Genomic DNA, 24,963 nt, shown 5'->3' with positions numbered 1-24,963 from the left:
ATAAATCATCAACACAACTACAAATTCATGACATCACAAATTAAATCTCATATTGAACAGTTTTACTTTGTTTGGGCTTCATTTCAGCATCTCCAGATCTGCTTCCAGATTGTGAACAAGAGGACTCTCCTGGTGGAGCTGACTGGTCCCAGTTTGATAGGATGTGCTCCCCCCTCTCACTATGAAACACATCTCTATTAGTCCTTTGATTTATAGGATGAAAGAACCTGATCACGACTCAATATTATTCCAGCATTTATGTCTGAATTCATCTTTCAGTTTAAACCTGATTCTTGTTTCTAATCAACAATATTCACATTAAGTCTGTAACTCTATGACTGTCTGGGGTTAAGTGTTAAACATCTCCAATAATAAACTCACAACCTGCTGCTGTTAATGTGACTAACAGCTGCCACACAAACACATCATCACACTTTAGTTTTCTTACATTTCCTCTGAACTTCTGAAGGTTACTATTTCACGTTTGGACCGTCACTCTTCAGGGACACCCAGCTGGGCACTGTGGACTCTGCTCTGTCCTCGTCCATCCTGAGGAAACATCAGAAATAGTGATGAGACTGTGATGAAGGTAAATAATCTGTAGAGGTTGGAGTTCAATAATCCCAATTCACTGCATTTTTATCAAACAGGAACATTTCTAATCCATTCTGGATAACAACTGAATCAATAAATCAATGATGTCTCTGTATCATTTTCATGTTTTCATAGTTTAAGGCTGCTTTTTTAACTGTTCCCTGCAGTGAGAAAAGAACTGGCACCTTTTCCAGCCCCTCATCCTGCAGCACTGAATGTGCTCTAAAGTTCTTTCAGAGCAAACGTCTCTGCACTTGCAGCAACATGTTGTAGTCATGGATCCGTGAGGAGAACCGGATACAGGAAACGCCCCCACTTTGATCCCAAAACCCAACTGGTGGCCAACGTGGTCCGGCAACGACGGGGACGCTGGTCCATCGGGCCCACAACACTGGTTTTCCACAGGCCAACATGGTGAAAGGACTGTCTTCAGCTCAGCCACTAAATTATCTGGTGCTACATAAACATACTAGTCAGGACTTTTTAACTTCCCTCCTTTGTTCCCCTCTTCAATTATTTCTATGATCCAAGTCCTCAAAGATCACTGCTCTATTTTAAATAGATGAAAGAAATGACACCCACTCCTGCATTTCTTTCACAGTGGTTCCACAACATAGAACAATAAACCACTGTGAGAAAACGTGCAGCATGAACCCAAAATCCTGTTGTTGTCCTGTGATCCTGTGTGGATTTATTTAATTATTTTTAAAGTTTATTGTCTTAAATAATACCAAAATATCCAGCTGTGACCTGGACTGTTGAACAACTCTAATAACTCTAAGAGCTTTTCACCTGTCACAAAAATGTCGCTCTTCCTGCTTCGTCTGAACAGAATACTTTCACTTTTAAAACCTAATCAACAGCTTCATGGCGTATATATTACTACCATTAAAGCATTCTGGGAGGGTTTAAAGTTCTTTTAGGATCAGTAGCAAAGAGCAGAAAAATAAACTAAACTTCACTTAGAAAGACTATTCAACTATAACTAAAGCCAGACTATAAGAAAGTTAAATAAGACCTCTTCATTTATAATGTATAACGATGTTTTGTGCTAAAACTAAATATGAAGTCTTGTTGAATTTTCTTAAGCCAAGAATTCTTCAGCTCTATGCAGCTCTTCAATAGTCACAAAAATGTTTTCAAATCTTGATTTTATCTCCAAACACAACTGTCAATTCTTTTCAATAATGCTCTTCGTTTACTCACTTGTCGGTCTTCAGTCTTCCTGCTTAGTCTGAAAGGAATACTTTGAAAAACTGGTTTGTTGGGTTCCCAGTTTCTGGGACCGTTGTTGCTGTGTCTACCTGCAGGGGGCGTGGAGGAGCCGCTCATCAGCCACAGCTGGCCCCGCAGACACACGCACCTGCGGTCTCTCTCAATCTCCAAGTTTAAGGACAGAACTCCCGTCTGCCAGCGGTGAGTGTTTTCGTCTCATCGCCAAACCCTGACTTTGTGGCTTGATTGAGTTTTCCTAGCGGACTTGTTTTGGACTCTCTCGAGGTCTCTCCGCCTCTCTGTGAACGCGGACCGAACTGTTCTGGTTCACTTTAAAATAAAGACGCTTTTCGGACACCATTCTCCGCCATTATCAACCTGGTTAATAAATAAGATTTATGATGCTTGACAGATGTGAAAGACTTGTAAAAGCAGCATATTTCTGCAGCCCTGGAGTCCAGGAGGAGCAGCAGAGGTCAGAATGTGTCGGAGCGCGTTTAACTATTGTCTGCAGTTCCACGCGTGTCCACCGGGTGGCGGTAAAGCACCACATGATATTTCTCCTTTTTGGAACTTCTTCAGCTGCGTTGAGCTTTAAATCTTCACCTGTCGCTCCCTTTAAGCTCTAAACTTTGCGGTTCTGTGTGTAGTTTGTTGGTTTAAATATTTCTGATTTCTGATGACGACTGAAACTGTCAATGACCAATAGAAAGTTCGTCCATTTTTCTATTGTGTCACACATTTTCATCATTTAATGTCATTTTTGGGTCTAAACTGGACCAGTTCTGTGAGCTGTTTTGCTTTTTCTGTGCACCAGATGTTCCAGGCAGGTTCCATCATCGGACACAGACGGAGACAGGTCACGTGACAACAGTCAGCCTTTAGTTCTTTATTACAGGAGGATCTGGTTTATATACACACGTATCTGCAAAATACTAAAAAGTCTATGAACCAAAGTACTAAAAAGTCTACATCCACGCACACGCGTGTATTAAGTGTTTATACACACGTGTGCGCGTACGTGCACACTGTATATTCATCTAAAACTGTTAGTTTCTAAAACAGCAAAGTAGAGTCACTGAGGCACGGCTTCACCTCCTTTACACCGAGGTTTCCCTGAGCAGGTGTGATGAACTGTTGCAGAGAAGGAAAAGCATGGAACATGTTAATAACCGGACACAACAACACTCAGGTTTATTGTCTGACGGCATCAGTGTCTCTGGTTGCATCTGTCTGAGGAGCATTGTGAAACCAGGAGCAGTGTAAATGAGGGGGGGGGGGGGGGGGGGCAGTGAGTGGATGCTGCATTCATCAAACACACAATAGTCAGAAGAGAAGAAGGAAGAACAGAAGCCCGTGTTCCTCAGTGTTGGTGTGGAGACGCCTGTTTGGAGGAGCAGGAAGCAGGCTGGACTCTTCCAGCTGGCTTTAATGCCACTTCTCTTCTGAGAACCTCCCAGCAGCTTTCTCTCCACCATCTTTTTACGCTGAAGGTTTTTGATCATTTCAGGTCAGATGTTCTTGGACTGAGGTTAAACATGTTTGTTCTTGTGCTCGGAGCGAACCGACGATCCTCTAAAGTCAGGCATCCTAAAGGTGGATGTTTTCTGAGGCCTGGAGGCTTTAAAGTGGCGCTTTTACCCACTTGTCCTCGTTCTGTTGGAACTTGATCCAAAAACCTTTTCTGGAGCTTCATGTTCTGCTTTTTTGAAGGAATGAAATGGTTTCATCAGCGCTGCCGGGGGCTGAGCAGGCTTCATAGATCTGAAGCTCTGAGATCCTTTAAAGATCTCCTGGAATCAGCAGATGGGGGTTTGATCCAAAACTGTAAGAATCAGTCAAGCTATCAAATCTTGACTCAGCCCAAGCGTGAACCAGTCCATCCAGAGCTGATTATGGCTCAGCCAGGAGGAAAGCACGGCCTGGGGGGGTTCATATGGAGCAGGCACACTCTGGCTCTATTGCTACTGAAAACAGCCCTTCAGCACAGCAGCCTGGAATACAGTTCTGGAGAACACCTGTTCCCAACAGAACCTGTTTAAAACGGGACCAGTAAAGATGCCCGGCGTGACCACGACCACGGGGAGAGAGGGGGGGGGGCAGAGACAGGCGGTAACGCCGCTGCCCACCGATTCACCTGGAAACAACAAAAACCCCAGCAGCTTGGACCCAATATGGCAGCGTGTTCCTCAGAAACGCTCCTCAAACTCTCCCCACAGCTTCATTGCTAAACAGGATTTGGGTTTTTTTGTCCGTGCTAAATGGAAAGTGTTTGTCCTTTGGTGGTCCAACAGGACCACGATTTGGATGGATGGATGATTTGATGTTATTGAGAATAAAAACAGCTGAAAATGGAAGCGGAGATGTTTCAGAGCACCAGAGCTCAGAAAGAGTTTCTAATCAAACACCGCCTGTTGGGAATGATGAATGGATGCATTTTTATTCATCTGGTGAATAAAAGACTACGTGGTGTTAGACTGATTATTAATTATAATTGTTAGACTGGTGTTGGATTTAAAAAGTCTCAATATTTGCCAACAGCCGCACGCTTTAAGAATTTACCCCGTGCGTGAATAATTCAGAATGAAGAGGGGCGCAGAAGAAAAGGTCGTTCCTCTACGTTTCTGCAGCGACATCACAGTTGTAGAGGGTGTTAGCGGGCGCTAACCAGAGCCAGCACAGCTCACTTCCCTCCCGCCGCTGATGCTAGCTGCAGATTCTTAAAGAGTTTCCCCGTTGAAGCTTAAGGGATCCCTCCAGGGCCGGCCGGGGCGAAGGGCCTGTCATCCTGCCTTATGAAGTGCAGCAGCTTCTTTCTTCTCCTCGCCCTGCCATATTTCTATTTAGCAGGTCTGCGGCCGTGCAGGCTTCAGAAAAACGGATCAGAGTGGATGGTTTGTGAAAAGGGAGGCAGCCGCGGTGAATATGCACTCGCCAAATCAACGCCCAGGACGCACCCTGCGGAGGTCAAGGTGAACCCGAACGGGATTCGCGTGAAGCACAGGGAAGCACTCGCTGCTCCTTCCTGTCGCGCCCGCCGTGCCAAAGGTTCCCTGTTTATCTGTGAGAGGGGACAGCGAGCACGAGTAATACCCCACGTGCACCCCCACGTGCACGCGTGGGGCGGCGTTCTGCGTCTCTTCCGAGTTCAAGCGGCCTCTCTTGCTGCCCGTACGCTCGCGCCTCCTTATTTAGATTAACAAACGTAATAAATCCATCATTCAATCCGCATCCATTGTGGAATTGATCCACTTCAATTCCAGGAAGTGCTCTTTGTTGTAAACACAGCATTATTTATCAGGAAGCCAAAGTGTCGTGGCTCATTAAGGACAGCTAAATGGGATTTGGAGTAAATATGGCGCATGGATAGCGCGATTTACATCGGCTTATTTATTTGTGATCCCGCTATTATGGAAAGCATGGTAGCAATCTCATCATCATTCATTCTGTAATTAACTCCCTCTTTCTTTATCTGCTGGAAGAACGTCTTAATTGCCTCCCAAACCAGAGCGCCGCCCCTCCCCCACCCCTGCAGCTTGATGGAGGAGGTGCTACAGCTTCATTTAATGTTCAGTCATTAAAGAACCTTTACTGTGGAACCCTAAACTGCTCTTCAAACAACACCAGGAATAACATCTGGGCCCAAACACCGGTCGGGGACGTTTATAGCCGCGTTACTGGGTCAAATAAATCACGCTAACGCCAATAAAACGTTAAATTTAGCTTCGCTGGCACGCTGTGTGGTTCAAAAACGATGACACTTTAAACTTAATGGCAGCAACGATCCCATTACACATGCCCCAACACACACACGCTAACGTTCAAGCACACGTGTAGCGCCACACACGCCTGCCTCACAAGTTCCAGCCAACACTGAGTGATGCCGCTGCATCTGCATGATGTTTTATTCATGCTATCAGGGCTGTATCCATTCACGAGTGATCGTATTCCTCTGCGGGCCTCCTGAGCAGGTCTGCCTCAGATATGGGAGAGATCCGACCGGAGGGGGGACGCGGCGCCGCAGGACCTATCGGAAGCCGTCATACTGGTCAGCAGCAACGCTAGCAGGAGCGTGAGGCACGTCCCAGGGTGGGAAGGTGTGCATTAGCATTAGCAACAGATGGCTCATCTGCACGTCAACAGGAGCAAAGCTCGATGCCTTGAAGAAGTTTTGGAAAGTTTTGGAAGAGTCCAGGCCTCTTCCTGCCCTGACCAGATGGCTTTGGAGGAGGAGGAGGAGGAGGAGGAGCAGGAGGAGGAGGAGGAGGAGGAGGAGGAGGAGGAGGAGGACGGGAAATACCAACCATCCGAAATATAAAAACAACCACAAGCCGCGTCTGGAACCGGCCATGTCGCGCACGCAGAGATCGATCCGATCAGATAACCTTCAGATAACATTGATAAAGAAGGCTTGATGAACACGCAAACACACACAAGCAGATGGACGGAACTCATTCACTTTATTGAGGCGACGGGCGGATTCGTGTTCTTTCATCAGCGTTTCCTCCAGGAGTCTGCAGAAATAGTGCAGGATATTTTAATCAAGAACAAAGGGAGTGTGCACGCGGAAGTGTGCGGGGATCTAATGCTCGTTCCATTAAACGGGATACGTTGACAAGTCTGGAGCTCCTGCTGGAAGGATTATATAGAATAATGGTCTGAATGTCCTTGGCAGCCTCCCTGTGTTGCTGCTCATATCAGCACGATTCTGCTGCTGGTTTTAAACGGAGGCGTCGCGCCCCAAAACCACAACGTGCACGTGCAGAGGGGAGACGCCGCTAAGACGCGATGCACGTGGAGTCATGAGATGCGGCGACCACATCAGGACCTTCGCCTCCGTTAGCGCTTACATTAGCATCACGGGCGCTTCAGCGGGACGCCGCCAGGTTAAATCCGGCGCCGGGATCATGGATTTGGACCTTGTTGGTCGTTTTTTCCTCCCCTCACTCGCTTCTATTTCAGTATCAAATGACCTTTAATGCCGACTCAACATCCCTCAGCCGGCAGCTTTAATTGGGAAACCATGATTCCATCCACCCATTCCCTCCGACCTCCTCGCCTCTTCCCGCTCGCAGGGGGCCGCAGCTGATCTTTGACGTTAGCCGGGTCGCCCCCGGAGTCTGGACCGGTTCATCACCGGCCTGACACACACACCACACACACACACACACGCACACACACACACAATAATAACAATAATTAATTAACACGAGTACAGGACAGTTCTTTTGTCTGCGCCGGCGTTCCGGGAGCGGCGGCCTTTCTGCACCTGTGGCTCCGCAGGAGGAACATCGCCGCACGTGTTCTCTGATTACCACAGCAGGAACCACCTTCGTTCTCCTCTCATTGGTGTCCTGGTGGGTTTCCTCATATGATCCAGGCTCCTCGGTCAGGCCCATGATGGGCCGGGTCACAGGGCGGCCCTGACCACCTCCCCTCCACCTGCTCCAGGAGATCATCCAGGTCTTCCAGACTGTCCCTCCAGCAGGTCCAGGGATGGGAACCCTTGAGCCTCCTCAGCTGAGACCTTCCTCCAAAATAAAAGCATGCTTCATAGAACTGAAGAACCCGACCTGTTGGAGTCGCCCGAAGCTCTCACAGATGGCGTCCTACGCTCCAGCATCGGGTCCTGCTGCACGCCAAGGGCCCGTTTCAGAAGACGAGGACTCGTGCTGAATTTTAATAGCTGAATTTGGGACGGCCCCCCTCCACCCCGGATCGTCAGAAGAAAGAAACCATTTTAATAAATCTGATTTCTCCGTTGCGGAACCACAGGTGTGGTCAAAGTCCCGGTCACAATCTCTTCTTCAACAGTGGTTCATTTCACAGCTGAGCGCAGCGGCACTGAAGCCACCAAAGATGTGACGGGGGGTCCAACTCTCAGGCTGTGCCAGCGTGCACGTGGGACTTGTCCCCCTGCTGCAAGACGATAAAGATTGCCTGCTTTTTTAAATCAGACGCTTCCTGGTTGGAATTGTTAGCAGAGAATTCGCCTGCAGGATGCTAGCGTCCAGTGCTGCCCTGTGCTACGCTAGCTCCTGACGGTGATGTGGCTCGTGAAAGGATTAAACGAGCGGTGTTGTTGTGTGTGTGTGTGTGTGTGTGGGGGGGGGGGGGGTCTAGTGGCCGTACTCTGCCATCCGATTCTGCAGCCGCCAATAGCTGAGCGGTCTCACCTTAAACATGCGGGTGGGGGGGGCGGGGGGGCTCTTTCAGACTGTCGCCTGCTCTTGTCCCCGCCGCCTGCCCGGGTGTAATGAATGGCTGCTGTGACGCCGCTGGCAGGTGAGCCCTGCAGCGAGCTGACTGGCGCCCAGCCGCAGCTTTGTGCCGCTGGGCTCTGGGCATTAAAATGCAGAGCTTTGTGCTGAAGGACGCAGGTTACAGCGACATGATTTATGCACGAGCGCTTCCAGATACTATCCTCCAATAAAAGTTTGCAAAGTGCTCTTTACGGCCCGAGTTTGGCTCATTGGAAAGAAGATAAAGTCGATTCATCAATTGGCGTTTACAGGTGGGGAATGCACATGTGCGGAGGATCAAAGGAGATCAAAGCAGCGCGCACGTCCTGCCTCCGACACCTTCATGCTACCTGCTCCGCTTCGCAGCGCCGGGAAAAAGAGCCCGACTGCGACAGGAACGCCACGCGTGCACGTCGGGGAGTTGTAGCCCGAATGCTAACAACATGAATATTACAGATCCTTTCAAAATGGAGGCATCGCACACAAGAGGCTCAGCCTGCGTCTAATTAGCACTCTCAGATTCTCCTCCAGCCACCCGGACGAGTCCGTTTTCTCCACAGTTTTCCGGAAAAAAAAGAAAAAGGAATCGGAACGTGAAAACTGACGAAAGCGAAGCAGCCTTGTTTGTGTTTTACGCCTTCGAAAAGTTCCTGTTGAACAAAAGGAGCCGTTCGTTAAACACGCCGAGCGCCCGTTGCCGGCAGATTTGGCAAAATTGGTCGTGTCGCTAAGCTAGCGAAGAACATCTGCATATATGGAGGCTCCCGCAGCAAAGAAACACACATCATTAAATATAACACATACAGAGCAGCACGCACACCGACGCACGGCGGAGGAAGAGCTGCCGCTTCCAACATCAATTTGCCACCATATTCTGTGGCTCAGGTGGTTACCATAGCGACACAGAGGTCAAAGTGTCCTCGGGAATATATCCGGAACCCGAAACGTTCCGCGTAGCGACAGAGGGAAAGGCCGAACGCTCTTAGACGACACTCAAACGGCCGCCGTTTATTCGGATTAATTAGGCTAGCTTCGTAATCTGGGACTGATGACATCACCTGGAGATCAAAGCGGCAGATTAATGCGAGACGTGCTGAGATTGCGTCCCGGTAAAGAGGTAATTAGGCCCGACTGCGACCCTCCTGCCCCGCCGGGGCAACTGCGTTTTGAATACGAACCACGACCAGAGTGACCGGCACAGATAGGACGTAGCATCTGTAGCTAGCAACTGTGGTCGTATCAGAAGAAAGGGGTTGGACTCCACCCTGTTAGACCCTCCCTATTAGTAATAAGTAATTAGAGAAACGAAGGTAAAACGTTTAGCCTGTTGAGAATTTAGCCTAGCATTAACAGCTAAGGTCATCTCTATAGTCAGCTAGGATCACCCTCGCTAGACCTGACGAGGGCTAATTAAGTGAAACCCTTTTTTGCAGTTAAATTGATGCCAGTCAAATCTCGACAACATTTTAGGTGATCCGTACAGATGCTACGAACGAGACGCAGGCTAACGCCTTTAACGTTCATCAACAACACGCGCGAATGTGAAGAATCTGCAGAACTTTTACCACGAACAGCTTCTCTGAACCGTTAATAGCTCACCATGCCGGTGACCTTTGACCCAGCTGGGAGTCCAGCCTCCAAACCTCGTTGCTATGGAGCGACGATGCTAACTAGTGAAGCCGGTTGGCTGTAGTTTGGTGTAAACACGGTGCCCTGAGCAGCAACTGTCAGGCTAAAAGAAGACGAGAGACGGATGAAAATAGATATTCTTGACGTAACTTTTGTGACATTTCCTTTGAACAAAGGAGCGGCTGACGTCTGGAGCCGGAGCTACGCTAATGCTAAAAGGTTTCTGTCTGCTCAGATCTGACCTTTGCCCAAAATCTGTGCGTCAAAATGACAAAAGGAATGATATTCAGAGTGAAAGCTGCCATCTGTGCCAAATCTACGTGCGCATTTAACTCTTTTCGACTTTCTTCAGCTTCTACTTTGTGATGGAATCATCCCTGAAATCATCAAAGAGCATCAAAGCGGCGAGCAAGCGCGCGATGATCGGCTGGAGCGAGTGTCTGTCTTAGGCTATTAAGTGTAAACTTATGGATTAAACCCGTTCATTTATCATTCCTTTCATGTTGACGTCGTTCTCTTTCTCATCTTGAAGAAGAAAAATCAAAGAAGAAAAAAACAAAAAAAACCCAACAGCATAAAATACATGAAAGCTAATTAGCTGTTTTCCTGGAGCTGGAGCTTTGCTAGCTTATTAAGTTACAATTAAAGTCACAAGAACTTGAGCTCGTCAGGAAATCGGGGTCACGTCGAGGTCAGAAAGGGGAAAAACTGTCCCCGGAAAAGCTCCGGCTGTCGGTGGCGGAGCCGGAAGAGGTGTGAAGGTTTCCGACGATTATCATCGAGGGTCCAGAGATGCCGGCTCACAGAGAGAGCTGCCTCGGAACGGGAGGGAAAGCTTCACGGAGGCCGAGAGGACGGTCCGATAAGGCGTCTTCAGTCCTTGCCAGGGCTTCCTCTGTGCTGGAGGAGTAATCATAAAAGGCAGGAACAGAGAAGGTTCGGGAAGAATCGCCCTTTTATTTCAGCCAAGACAAAATAGAAGCATCCGTCCAGCCGCTAGCGCTCAAAACCCCTGGAAGTTTAGGAATTATTAATGGGATTAAGCCTTAAGGAAGCTGAAGCCTGGGACAAACCCACGTTTCCTTTTTTTTTCCTTGAAAAACAATTGATCTGCAGCAGATCATCTCGGGGATCCGGAATCTGACTGACTGGTGTCAGCCTGGAGGGAGCGGCGGCGGCCGCCGGCGCCATGAATGAGTAAAATACGTCTGTGTTTTCTGCACGGCAATAATGTCTAAAGCCGGAGGAGGAAGTGGCCTCCATCTGTCAGCGGGGGGGTCGGAGCGCCGCCGCCCGCCGGCAGAAACCACACATCTAATGGAAGAGAAGAAATATTATCGATATGGCGGCGTCTGTGATGAGAAATTTTACTATAATTCTGTATTGTTTTGACTCAGGATGGAGACGCCGCGGTTAGCCGTTGCTGCCCGTTTATTAGCAGGAAACCGCTCCGGCCGACGGGCGTCCGGCGGCGTGACGAGAAGTGCGAGATATCGGGCGGCGACTCGGCGCCGGCCAGCAGTGGATGACGATAAATCAAAACGCTAACTGGGCTCCCGGGGCGTCCACGGCTCATTGTTGCTCATTCCAGCCCGCCGAGTCGACAGAGCGGCGGGCTGGAGGAGCCAGGAAAGCGTCCGGGAGTCCAGGCTGTCGGCAGCGGAACTCCTGGTGTTTTTGATTCCATTAACGACTCAAACCAACCGGAAGACAGGCGCTGATTCCAGTCCTGGAAATCTGCTTATTGTGTCTGGGAGACATCAAAGCTCCATCCAACAGACCGCGATTGGCCGGTTAGCATCACTAGCATGCTAAAGCACATGCAAAGACGTACCTAGCCTGGTCAAAGAGATGATATGATTATGGGATTTATTGTGATGTTCCCTCAGGCTAATCAGGTACCTGAACTGCTCTTCTGAAGGATGGGTGTGTTGTGTGTGTGTGTGTGTGTGCGTGCTGAACACTTGAACGTACCAAGCTCATGAAATCTTCCAGGCAGCTCTAATAGCTGCATTCGGAGCTGTACCCCTGGGCTAAAGGGCCGCGCCGCGTCGGTGGGAGTCCCGGCGAGCACCAGCGCACGGCCGCCTGCAGCCGGGCCGTTTCTCAGCAGAACCGGGGCCGTTGCTACTGCTCAGCGGTGCGGCAGAGGTGCTGGCCGACACCCAGCACCCGGCTACAAATGCACGGATAATTTAGCGTCCGCGCTGAGTGTCATTATCTAAGAGCAGCGCTAAGGTTGGGGTGGTGGTGGTGGGGGGGGGGGGGGCATGTTTGAGGGAGTGAGGGGAGTGAAGGAGTGGATGTGACACCACCTCTGAGGGTAACTGCGTAGAGCGTTACTATGCTGGAGTTTGTACACTGACACAGAATGTGCAGGCTAACAGCTAGCCTGGAACATTCCCATTACCTTCTGGGAGCTTCCTATAGACAACAAAGCGTGTCCCAGAGGCATCCTGATGTGATCAACACCCGCTAACCCTCCGTGAGCTGCTGCCACAAACCGCAGCCACCACAGCTAATGGAGCTAGTCCCCTGTTTCCAGGTTAGCGTCTAAACACGCCTGTTCGCGGTGAGAGGAAAACATACTGACGAACAGAATTAACCTCGGACTCTCTCTCAGAGCGCCGGACGCACTCTCACACTCTCGCATCCAGGTCGGAAAAAAAACAATTTTATGGCTTTTCCACAGTAGTAAAGATGTTCGAAACTAATGAGCAAAGAGCAAAAATAGATCAAAGGTAGAGATGTTAAGATCTAGCAAATGGCAACATTTTCGACACTAGCGCGGCTCCGGAAATGCCAACTTCATTAGCGTCAAGCGGCCCAGGCTTGATGGAAACTCAGCCGCCATTTCAGGAGAAGCCGATATGAGAGGAGAGGATTAGCAGCCTGTCAGCAAGCTGCAGGAGAATTCAGGCAGAGCGCGGCGCGAGGTAGCCGCGAGGTAGCCGGGAGGTAGCCGCGAGGTAGCCGCGCGGCATCAAAGTTCGCCTTTATTACAGAATCTAATGAGGATTTGCACATGCAGCAGCAAGTAAATCGCCCCATGAGCGTCGCTGATAGCACCGGCTTTTCCAATCACAGCTTCTGGAAACACGTAGCGTCACCGCTAATTTTTAAAATCTGATCTGGCTCCGTTGATCGCGATCACTGACCCAGGAAGAGAAAATGCAGGAAACACGCTAGCTGGTAACGAGCTAACGATTCGAGCGAGCCAAGCACGATCCCTTCTTCCTGGCGCTAAAACAGGAGGAAGGCTAATTAGATTAGCTTCACTGATTTCTTCTGACATCGCAGCAGATTTTTTAGTTCGAGCTCAAAAGGTTGAGGATTAGCGTTCGGATAACCGCAGCGCTACAATATTCAAATTCTACGTCATAATTTCACTTTTAATGAGGCGCCAAGTCATTTCTCCGTGGTCGCCACGACGACCATCGCCTCGCTGATCGTTGTTACACCGCAGACGGCGGGTAATAAAACGCAACCGCGCCGGAAGCTAGAACAAACCCGACAAACTAAATTAGAAACTTTTTACAGGTCTCTGGTGGAAAATTACAAAAAAAAGTGTTGGTGTTGGTGTAGCTAGCGTCGATATTCCTTTAGCGTGACAGCAGGAGAATGGAAGGCAACGGCCGTCGATCGTCAGCGGTGATGGTAAGGAGCCGCCGGATCGACTCCGACAATCACCCGCAATTAAATCGATTGGACGAATCTCCAATATGGCGGCGGCGAAACAAAGAGGAGAACGGCGCGATGAATGATTCACCCGGCGTATCGCCCCTGTAATTTGGTTTGACAAGCTAATGAGGCTGCGCCGCGCTGCATGCTAATCGGCGTGCTGTATGCTACAGTTCCGGCTACTGAGGGAAAATAAAAAGGAGGGCGCCAAAAAAAGCTGATCTGGATTAAAAACAAAGGAATAAAAAGTCGCGTTTTCATCCATCTGTGAAATAATCTCACATTTGTTCCCATCTCCGGCTCATCTGGAACATCTGTCCAGAATCGCATCCCATCTCCCTTCTCCAAATCACCCTCCCCCCCTCATTTTCTTTCATTTCATTCCAACCCTCAAATCCATCCATCTGGATACGAGAACGCTCCGAGATTTATGTCCCGTGCTGCAGCGGGCTCCCGGCGTGTTAGCGCCGTCTTTGGCGCCGCGGCGGAATCGGACGTGATGGAGATGCTGGGACCGGTTCTGCGCTCAGGTGGGTCGGAATGTTTGAGGTTTCGGGATTAGAAATGAACTCCGCATTTGAAATATCCCGCTGTTCTCCGGGTGGCTCCACTGCCAGAAATGTGATCACAGCGAATTGAGTCTCAGTTTCTTCGAGTTTTACTTTTAATGTCGTTAGCTGAGTTTTGGAAATTCGTCTGCGGACTTAATGCCGTTTCTGGAAGCCATGAGCCGCTCCGCTAACAGGTTTGACCTGAATTATATGAATGGCTGCTTTAATATTTGCCTTAAAATGCTAATGTTAGAAGCTAATTCCTCAGTCCCCGTAGTTATTTATTCACTCTTATTTGATTAAACCCTCTCCCCTCAGATCAGGGCTCCAATAACGGAACCCGACCACCAGACGGTGTTAAGACGGGCACGCAGCTCAACTTTGGGATCTCATTTCGCTAAAAGCCCATTATCGTGATCCCTCGGGGGGGTGCGGGACACGTTAAATTCCAAACAGAGCAAAGCTCCGCGCCCTCTGAAAACAAGCTGCTCAAATAAAGGCAAAAGCACAAATGCTGCGACCTGTTCGGCCTCATCGGGTCTCGATAACGGACCGCCGGGAACCCGGACCAGACGAACCCGCTTCGGATACGTCTTGGTTTGGGGAGCTTCGTACAAGAACATCGGCTGTTCCACCAGGAGAAGAAGCCCAAAAGTTCCTCTGGGTCACATCAGGACAACATCTGGTTGAGCCACCATCTAAAAACTGGAGATTTGGGTCTATACCACTATAACACACACACATACACACATACACACATCAGTATCAGTGTTCCAAATCCTGTTTTCTTTTTCTGCCAGCTCTTCCTCCAGCGATTACCCCGCATCTTGCGCATGTCCCGCCCTGCTGAGGCAGAGCCGTACTGGGATGGAGCGTTACCGCGGCGATCCAGCTCAGTGGGCTCCATTGCCTCGGCTGAGGAGTACGACAGTGTGAAGTCCCGCAGTGAGCTGATGTTTGAGAAACAGTCTGGGAGACACGGACTGGTGACCCGAGTCACACACGCTGCCAGGACGTTTCCAGAAACATTTAAACACATGAGCTATAGAAGCATCAGTAGCTTCATTTGAGTTCTGAGCTTTGGTGTCTGTGTGGAGCTGTGAAACCACAAGAAGAGGGAGGAGCCATCAGCTGTACGCAGAGATCAAGCCGGCTGTGGATGGAGCCACGACATCATTAAACACATGCGCAACAAGAACGACGACAATGAGCTCAGAGGGTTCAAACAGAGTCCTCAACCCAAAGTCTGATTTAAAAAGATCAAAAGTGGCGTAAATGTCTGGTCCTGACAGGAGAAGGATAACTGGAGCGGCATCGCTTGTACAGTAGACCCACTCTGCCTCTTCCTGGTTACCCCGGTGATGACCTTTGGCACCGTAATCATCTTTCTGAGGGGAATCTGTAACCAACCTCCTCATCTGCCCTTCAAAGGAGCCCCGCATGACTCCAGAGAGGAGAACCCACGCCTGCTGTGATGCACACACACAGCCAGGGCTTTTTCCATCGCCATCGCTTCTCTGGGGGAAATGTTGCATTTCTTTATCTTCATAACAACAAATCTTTAGTTTGTTCTATAGGAGCTCCATATGTTTAGTGTCAGAGACTTCTTAGATTGTGTTCATTGCTGGCACATAAAGAAAAATGCTTTGATTTTACTAAAGTGACACAAACCCATCTCAACACTGTTTTTTTATCCTCTATATTATTGTGCGTCGTCTGTGTAACTGTTGTGCTTTATTTCTGCTGGCTTCTTTAATGGGATGTAAACCAGCCTGACATAATACCAGTTGAGTACTTTATTTGATGTTGCCAAAGGTTTAAAAACAGCCTGACAGAATAAGAAATTGTGAAAATTTAGAGGATGAATTATACCTGGTGGTATCTGATCTTGAATGGCAAATTTTAGAGTATTTTATAGGGAAGTGAAATAATGTTTGGACCTCTTATCAGGCAAAGAGAAAGTTGTTAAGAACTGCTCTAAAAACACCACCTCAGGGGGACTATATCCAAATCTCTCCCTTTACTGATGGGATGTTGAAACGTCAATACGCGGATTCATACATTTAGAACTGGACGTTGCACCAGAACTGGAAGCGCGGACTGATACATTTTTAACAGCGGTCCTGCTTCAGCCCTCCGGGCTTAATAACAAAATACGAAAAATACGAAAATTTTAATTTTGGAAACATTGTTGTCGGTTGTTCGACTCGCCGGCTTTCGCAAAATTGCTAAATACGCACTAGCATGCATGTTTTAAGCTATGGTAGCGGTATGTTTTACCATGCCCGCGCCCTATAATCCGGAGCGCCTGATGTATGTGTTAAATACAGAAATAGCACCGTAACTGAGGCTGCACCTTTTAATACGGTGCGCCCTTTGGTCGCGAACATACGGTATATAGAACATAGGGCACGTTTGTGCGGATATCACTCCGCGTCTGCGCAACGACCACAACCTCCTATCTTTAGTATTGCTGCGCCAACTGGTGGTCTTTTGGGTTGAGGATCAGGGTGATCTATATGTAGCTATATGTAGCTATAGCGTCATTGGCCTCCACTCCAGCCGCTCCTGGTAGTTCCTCAAAAACACTGAGTTTCTAGTGGATGCACAATCTGTGGAAGCCAACATAGAAACTTCTGAAGAGCCAAAGTTCTTGCAACAAAAATATAGTCCCCAATTAGCTTGTTTTGTTATCACACGACCCCGTCCCCATTATCTTAAGAGAATATAAAAGAATGAGTGGAGACAGAAGAGAGAATGAGACGTTTTTGGCGCGTGTCGCTCTTGATTTTGTGTTTATTTTTGCAGTAAACTTAAAGGAGGCCTTTTCACTTTATGTTTGATTAATTTAAGCTGATATTCCATTCTTGACATCTTTAAATTTACAGTATTCATGGGAGTTTTATTTGGTCATTTTGCTTCTTTTTATTTCCTATTTCCCACATTTATTCATAGTTTTTATTAGATTGCAATAAATCCTATAACATTGAACAGACTGACTAAAGTCAAATGACCTGTGGTTCCCACCGATAGCCGTCATTCTGATGGGTTTTTGCTGGCTGCAGCTGAAATATTCCAATGCTCCATGTCACAGAGACAGTAAATACTAAACCCTAAAGATTCTGAAGGCATGATGTAAAATAGTAACGTATAATACAGACATTTGAAGAGACAATTAAGAGAATGTTTCCATGCTTCTAAGAGTGGCCGAGGAGCCATTTAGAACTTTATAAAGATGCATTGTGTGATACCAGGAACTAATTTAACTTCAAGGCGAAGCTGCTTCTGCTTTGTCGACCATCGACTGATCTCCTGAAAGTCCACCAGCACTTTTTAAAAACTGAATGTTTCATCTATGGAGGGAGTAGACGGCAGATGTTTCCACAGATGCTCTTCACCAGTGGTCAGTGAGTGATGCAGCAGATGAGCGGGAGTTGACTGGCTCCAACCAGCTACTGACCCAATGTCTCCAGCCCATAGTGTGGATTCTCTACGAGATCAGACAGCAGCTTCACTCCTGAATCCTGCAGCTGGTTGTAACTCAGGTCCAGTTCTCTGAGATGGGAGGGATTGGACCTCAGCGCCGAGGCCAGAGAGCCACAGCTGATCTCTGATAAACTGCAGCTAATCAATCTAAAAAATGCAGGATGAGGTTATACGGTGCAGGTCTGCATGTTATCTGCGTCAGTACTAAACCTACGTTAGTTCTTAGTTGGGTCAGACCTGAATTCACGATATTCCAAGGAATGTTTTTAATGTGGTGCATCACAGCAGTGTTGAGAACAGCCTCACTTCACCATCTTAGCAGCTGGTATATAGGTAGAAAAATGAAGACTGACCTGAGCCTCTCCAGTTTACAGTTTGGACTCTCCAGTCCAGAACAGAGCCGCTTCACTCCTGAATCCTGCAACGTGTTTTCGCTCAGGTCCAGAACCCTCAGATGGGAGAGGTTGGACTTCAGAGCTGAGGCCACAGAATCACAGCTGGTCTCTGATAACCTGCAGCAACTTAGGCTAAAATAACAATTATTTTGAGAGAAGACAAATAAAAATCAACATGTACCAGAGCAAAACACAGCTTACAAGCAACAAACCTCTGGTCCTGCACCGGCTTATCTGCCGTATGTTCCTATTTTGGGTTCTTTCAGGGCGGTTGGACAAGATCTACAGCGTATGTAAAGTGTGTGTAGGTCAAAATACCTTCCAAGTTTGTGAGACCACATTTCTCAATAGCACTCAACTCTTGTCAGGAGTTGGGACAAAGCGACCCCCTCCTGACAGCTTGTGGGCGATGCTGCAGCGACCCTGCAATCCCTACACTCTCTGGTGAAACCAAATCAAAGGTTTTAGACACTGCTGGATGCTGGAAGGGTGGCTATAGTCTGGACGCATCGTTCCCCTGACTGCACATTTCTCCAACAATGATTGGCAGCTGGTGTCACTTGTTCTCCAGATGAGAGAAGGAAAGAGAGCCCCCCCACAGTGTGTTTGATTGCCCCACTGCAAGCTCAATGCTGCCAGAAAACATTGCAGGAGCATCAATTCCCCTCAGGGCATCAACAAGGAGCTCAGGAAAAGGTGCAGCTGCCACCTACTAGAGACAAGCACACTGAGCTGAGATTCAAAGCCCTCTCCTCCCAAGAGAAGAGCTTGAGAAGAGCTTATAAAAATGTGTGAAAACTTATGGATGGAAACCTTTTTAAAATGGTTGCATTGTGTAGAATCGGTGTAGAATCAACTTGTTGACTTCTGATTTGGACTCCAATGGAAGTGAGGTGCAACAATTGTGGATGCTGAAAGCTTCAGATCTTCATGAAGGTTTCTGTGGTTGGACTGACCTGCTGCCCCTTTAAGAGGGAGGCAGGTTTGGGCTTCTGGCTGGAATGAAGCCACCTCAGATGAGAATGACTGCAGGCTTTCCAAGGTTTAACAGGGGGCTCACTTCACACTTGGGCTTTTCTCTTTTTTGGGATGGCTTTTCTCAGTAGAGAAGGGGCATGGCACACTGCAGCAGCTTTCTTTTTGGGGTTTCTAGTTTTCCTTCTGATCTTTAAAAGACAGGAAGAACCATTTTTGATTGGTCTGAATGTTTGGGCGGTTTTGTGGCCGGCCTAAAATAAAACAAGACAAATCTACAACTGATACTTCCTTTCTAGTCATTGATGACCATCCTCACATGGGGCAGATTTCCACAACCAATTTAATACTGCAAATCTGTCCTGTGTGGTCTTTTTTCTGAGAACTGTAACACTACGTTTATAACAAAGATCAAACATGTAAACATTTATTGTCTAACTAGTTACACCTGGGAAAGTACTGGATCATCTCTGACTGACCTGAGAGTCTCCAGCTCACAGAGAGGATCCTGGAGAAAACCACAAAGCAGCTTCACTCCTGAATCCTGCAGCTGGTTCCAACTCAGGTCCAGAACCCTCAGATGGGAGGGATTGGACCTCAGCGCCGAGGCCAGAGAGTCACAGCTGATCTCTGATAAACTGCAGTGTGACAGCCTGGAAAAGGAATAAATGGGGCAAATAAAAACACATTTCTAAATCTGAAAATGGAAGAGAAAAGCAGAAAATGTAAAGAAATTTAGAAAAGACCAACAGAGGCCTCCTGACCTGAGCGTCTCCAGTCTGCAGTTTGGATGCATCATTGCAGAAGACAGTAACTTTACGTCGGCATCTGTCAGGCTTTGGTTCTTGAATAAGCTAAGCTCCCGTAGATGAGAAGGGTTTGACGTCATTGCTGAGGCCACAACTTCCCAATGACTCGTTGAAAGAACATAACCATACAGTCTGTTGTGTATGAAACAAAAATAGTGAGTCAAACTTTGGGATTTCTCATCAACTTATCTGAGAATCTACCTCAACACAAATGTAGCTCATTTCCTGGAAAAGCTAAATTCAACACCGTAGAGCAACAGTTTGAACGACCATCAGATCTGAAATGCAACTGAATTATTCTCAACATTTGTCTTAATTTAGAACAGCTCATAATTACTCAATATTTAAAATGATTATAGCAAATGGTTTAAAGAAACGTGCATCTCTTTATCTGTCTATCGGCTCTTTGGATATTTTGCATTTCATCCAATTTGTACGATGGTGCGTCAAGTCTTAATTCAGCGATCCGATCGATGACATCAGAGTCTCTGGTTGCATCGATTGCCCTCAGCTTCTGTTATATCTGCCTGTTTCCCTTCAAATCATTTTCACTGCACCTTTTGTTGCTAGTGATGAAGTTGCCACCTAACGGGTGTGGAAAGGGTCAAACAACTTTGTGGGTCACATAAAGGCTCCAAACGGAACCGCCACAAAGACCTAAAACACCCATTTAAACCAACGAGGCCGGCTGTTTTTACGTTGAACAAATGAAGCAAAATAGTCACGAGTCATTAGTTAAAATGTGTTTTTCTGTTGTTAGAATACGATGTATACAAACAAACAAAAGTTATTTAATGACATGACAGTCATTTCATGATAGTCAGTTAACTTGTGGCTCCTATTATTCCTGCCTTATGTTGGTTTGTCTGGATTGACCTTTGAACTTCCAGCCAGTGTTGAACATTTCTGGATGAATTGTTGTTGTTTTTAATTTATGGACGCTGCAATGGAGATAAAGAATTGAAGGAATGACCACTGGAGGGGGTATTGCTGCCTGACATGATCCACTCGCTTGATTTAAACGCCGATATCCGGCCCCAATTACTTACTCGGCCTTCCTGCAGTTCCTCACAGCTGGAATCAGGCGACGTCGTCCCTCATCTGAGGTGTTGTACTGGTGCAGGTTCAGCTCATCCAGAACCTCCTCTGACATCTGCAGCAGGTAGGCCAGAGCTGAACAGTGGATCGCTGACAGTTCCCTCTTTGATATCTCCCCTGACTTCAGGAACTCTTGGATCTCCTGATGGACTGACTGATCCTTCATCTCCATCAGACAGTGGAAGATGTTGATGCTTCTGTCTGGAGAGAATTCATCACTGTTCACCTTCTTTAGGTTGTTGAGGACCTCCTGGATGGTTCCTGGGTGGCTGTTCCTCTGATCCAACAGTCCACCCAAGATCCTCTGATTGGACTCCAGAGAGAGACCATGAAGGAAGCGAACAAACAAGTCCAGGTGGCCATTTTCACTTTTGAGAGATTTCATTAGTGCTCTCCTGAGGAAGCCATCAAGAAATCTGACTGGTTCAGAATATTTTAGGAACTGATTTATAACCACTGTGTCTTTCCTGGTGTAAAGGTGGAACATGTAGACGGCAGCCAGAAACTCCTGAACGCTCAGATGAACAAAGCAGTAGACTGATTTCTGGAAGATCACACTCTCTCTTTTGAAGATCTCTGTACAAACTCCTGAGTACACCGACACCTCGGAGACGTCCAGTCCACATCGCTCCAGGTCTTCTGAGTAGAACATGATGTTTCCTTTCTCCAGATGTTCAAACGCCAGCCGACCCAACTTCAGAAGGAGTTCTTTATCAGCCTCAGTCAGTTCCTCTGGTCTCTGCTTTCCTCCATACTTCTGCTTCTTCCTCTTTATCTGAACCCTCAGGAAGTGTGAGTAGAGGTCAGTCAGGGTTTTGGGCAGCTCTCCTCTCTGGTCTCTGGTCATCATGTCCTCCAGAACTATAGCAGTGATCCAGCAGAAAACTGGGATCAGACACATGATGTGGAGGCTCCTGGAGGCCTTGATGTGTGAGATGATTCTCTTGGACAGATCTTCATCACTGAACCTCCTCCTGAAGTACTCCTCCTTCTGGGAGTCAGTGAAGCCTCGTACTTCTGTGATCCTGTCAACACACGAGGGAGGAATCTGATAGGCTGCTGCAGGTCTGGAGGTGATCCAGATGAGAGCTGAGGGAAGCAGGTTCCCCTGGATGAGGTTCACCAGGAGCACGTCAACGGACGATACTTGTGTGACATCAGAGATGAGCTGATGGTTTTTGAAACCCAGTGAAAATCTGCTTTCATCCAGGCCATCAAAGATGAACAGAAGTTTCCAGACAGTCAGATCTTCTGCTCTGATCTTCTGTAATGTTGGATGGAAAACATGAAGCAGTGAGAGAAGACTGTGCTCATCTCTGATCAAGTTCAGCTCCCTCCATGAGAGCGGAAGCACCAGACTGATGTCTTGGTTCTCCAAACCTTCTGCCCAGTCCAGACTGAACTTCTGCACTGAGAAGGTTTTTCCAACGCCGGCGACACCGTTGGTCAGAACCACTCTGATGTGTCTCTGTTGCTCAGATAAGACTTTGAAGATGTCCTGGCACTTGATTGGAGTGTCCTGGAGGTTCTTCTTGGAGGTTCTCTCAAGCTGTCTCACCTCATGTTGTGTGTCCACCTCCTCACTTTGTCCCTCAGTGATGTAGAGCTCAGTGTAGATCTTGTTCAGCAGGGTTCCACTTCCTGCTTCATGAGTTCCTTCAGTCACATGTTCACATTGCTCTTCAGACTCATCTTATGACCTTCTATCACCTCCTGCAGATCACTTCCTGAACATAAGTCAACCAATGATTTCCATCTATAATAAATCATCAACACAACTCCAAATTCATGACATCACAAATTAAATCTCATATTGAACAGTTTTACTTTGTTTGGGCTTCATTTCAGCATCTCCAGATCTGCTTCCAGATTGTGAACAAGAGGACTCTCCTGGTGGAGCTGAGTTTGATCGGATGTGCTCCCCCCTCTCACTATGAAACACATCTCTATTAGTCCTTTGATTTATAGGATGAAAGAACCTGATCAAGACTCAATATTGTTCCAGCATTTATGTCTGAATTCATCTTTCAGTTTAAACCTGATTCTTGTTTCTAATCAACAATATTCACATTAAGTCTGTAACTATATGACTGTCTGAGGTTTAAGTGTTAAACATCTCCAATAATAAACTCACAACCTGCTGCTGTTAATGTGACTAACAGCTGCCACAAAACACATCATCACGCTTTAGTTTTCTTACATTTGGCCTGAACTTCTGAAGTTTATTATTTTTTCTTTGGACCGGTCACTCTTCAGGGACACACAGCTGGGCACTGTGGACTCTGCTCTGTCCTCGTCCATCCTGAGGAAACATCAGAAATAGTGATGAGACTGTGATGAAGGTAAATAATCTGGAGAGGTTGGAGTTCAATAATCCCAATTCACTGCATTTTTATCAAACAGGAACATTTCTAATCCATTCTGGATAACAACTGAATCAATAAATCAATGATGTCTCTGTATCATTTTCATGTTTTCAGAGTTTAAGCTGCTTTTTTTAACTGTTCCCTGCAGTGAGAAAAGAGCTGGCACCTTTGAAAGGTGAAAGGACTGTCTTCAGCTCAGCCACTAAATTATCTGGTGCTACATAAACATACTAGTCAGGACTTTTTAACTCCCCTCCTTTGTTCCCCTCTTCAATTATTTCTATAATCCAAGTCCTCAAAGATCACTGCTCTATTTAAAATAGATGAAAGAAATGACACCCACTCCTGCATTTCTTTCACAGTGGTTCCACAACATAGAACAATAAACCACTGTGAGAAAACGTGCAACATGAACCCAAAATCCTGTTGGTGTCCTGTGATCCTGTGTGGATTTAGTTATTTAGTTTATTGTCTTAAATTGGTCCGGCTGAGAGATGCTAACTTGCACACGATTAGATGTTGTTTGACAGGTAATACCAAAATATCCAGCTGTAACCTGGACTGTTGAACAGCTCTAATGACTCTAAGAGCTTTTCACCTGTCACAAAAAAGTTTTAAAATGTTGTTAATACCTGTTAAGACTCTCTAACAACATTAACAGCATGATACTCACTTTACACTCCCCTTGTCGCTCTTCCTGCTTCGTCTGAACAGAATACTTTCACTTTTAAAACCTAATCAACAGCTTTATGGCGTATATATTACTACCATTAAAGCAGTCCACTTACACTTAAAGGAGAGTGGGCACTCCTTTGAGGACAGCCAAGTAAGGATACTGGCCAGAGAAGACCGCTGGTTTGAAAGGGGGGTTAAGGAAGCTATCCATGTTAAATTGGAGAAACCATCCTTGAACAGAGGTGGTGGCCTGAGGCACTTCCTATCACCCACATACAATGCAGTCCTCCACTCCTTCCAACAGCAAAACAAACATTCACACCATTCCAGGAGACCCAGTGACTCATCACCATGTGACCCAGCAGACAAAGGGGAGACACCTCAACAGAAACTAGGTGAACGACCCGACCAACGACCCTGCTAACGACTCTCAGGTGACCACCCGGATCATTAGCATGCAAATGGTCCACAGGGGCTATATATTTTCAAGCTCTCTCCCCAGCGATTTCAGAACTGAAGAAGCCTTCTGGATAGAAGGCGAAACGTCTTCAAGAGAAGAAACCCAGTCCAGTTGACAGAGAAAACTACCTTGGATACTACCATTAAAGCATTCTGGGAGGGTTTAAAGTTCAAAGTTCTTTTAGGATCAGTAGCAAAGAGCAGAAAAATAAACTAAACTTCACTTAGAAAGACTATTCAACTATAACTAAAGCCAGACTATAAGAAAGTTAAATAAGACCTCTTCGTTTATAATGTATAACGATGTTTTGTGCTAAAACTAAATATGAAGTCTCGTTGAATTTTCTTAAGCCAAGAATTCTTCAGCTCTATGCAGCTCTTCAATAGTAACAAAAATGTTTTCAAATCTTGATTTTATCTCCAAACACAACTGTCAATTCTTTTCAATAATGCTCTTCGTTTACTCACCTTGTCGGTCTTCAGTCTTCCTGCTCAGTCTGAACGGAAAACTTTTACCTTTCCTTTTTCCTCTGTTAATGAACAACTTTATGGCTGTGATTAATATTCCACTACTATAAAAGCATTCTGGGAGGGTTCAAGATGAAAAGTTGTTTTGCTATTTTAATGCCATAAATATGTTTTTGCATTTAAATTAAAACGGACTAACTTAGTTAAATAAATAAATAAGATTTATGATGCTTGACAGATTTGAAAGACTTGTAAAAGCAGCATATTTCTGCAGCCCTGGAGTCCAGGAGGAGCAGCAGAGGTCAGAATGTGTCGGAGCG

The 24,963-nt window shown here is 46.8% G+C and overlaps 1 protein-coding gene and 1 long non-coding RNA gene across 4 annotated transcripts; one reads left to right on the top strand and one right to left on the bottom strand.

The window, feature by feature from the left end:
• Positions 1-64: 64 nt before the first annotated feature.
• Positions 65-24,718, bottom strand: LOC130520424 (NACHT, LRR and PYD domains-containing protein 12-like). Of its 2 annotated transcripts, XM_057024145.1 has the most exons (6): positions 22,876-22,977; positions 20,627-22,606; positions 19,533-19,709; positions 19,248-19,421; positions 17,752-17,925; positions 16,671-17,545 (listed from the first exon to the last, which is right to left on the bottom strand). In XM_057024145.1, the coding sequence occupies exons 2-6, from the start codon at positions 21,574-21,576 to the stop codon at positions 17,365-17,367; spliced, it is 1,656 nt and encodes a 551-aa protein (XP_056880125.1). In that variant the 5' UTR covers positions 21,577-22,606; positions 22,876-22,977; the 3' UTR covers positions 16,671-17,364. The 2 variants fall into 2 exon arrangements, 1 of the variants encoding a protein (XP_056880125.1); XR_008948831.1 differs by lacking the exons at positions 16,671-17,545; positions 17,752-17,925; positions 19,248-19,421; positions 19,533-19,709; positions 20,627-22,606 and adding exons at positions 65-179; positions 24,644-24,718.
• On the top strand, positions 13,974-16,031 carry LOC130520425 (uncharacterized). 2 transcript variants are annotated; one of them, XR_008948832.1, is made up of 3 exons: positions 13,974-14,106; positions 14,231-14,629; positions 14,713-16,031. It is a non-coding gene; the product is annotated as an uncharacterized LOC130520425 (long non-coding RNA). The 2 variants fall into 2 exon arrangements; XR_008948833.1 differs by having other exon boundaries at positions 14,034-14,106; positions 14,369-14,629.
• Positions 24,719-24,963: the final 245 nt, after the last annotated feature.

This window comes from Takifugu flavidus, unplaced genomic scaffold, assembly GCF_003711565.1.
Source record: "Takifugu flavidus isolate HTHZ2018 unplaced genomic scaffold, ASM371156v2 ctg378, whole genome shotgun sequence".
Lineage (NCBI taxonomy): Eukaryota > Metazoa > Chordata > Actinopteri > Tetraodontiformes > Tetraodontidae > Takifugu > Takifugu flavidus.
Note: the sequence above shows the minus strand (reverse complement) of the source record. Positions and strands in the feature narration are given on the sequence as shown.

Coding starts and splice junctions, on each gene's coding strand:
- LOC130520424 (XM_057024145.1), bottom strand. CDS start 21,576: ATGTGTCTGATCCCAGTTTTCTGCTGGATCACTGCTATAGTTCTGGAG. Junction 17,926..19,247: donor TGTGAGCTGGAGACTCTCAG/GTCAGTCAGAGA, acceptor TTGTTATTTTAG/CCTAAGTTGCTGCAGGTTAT. Junction 17,546..17,751: donor TGTAAACTGGAGAGGCTCAG/GTCAGTCTTCAT, acceptor TGCATTTTTTAG/ATTGATTAGCTGCAGTTTAT.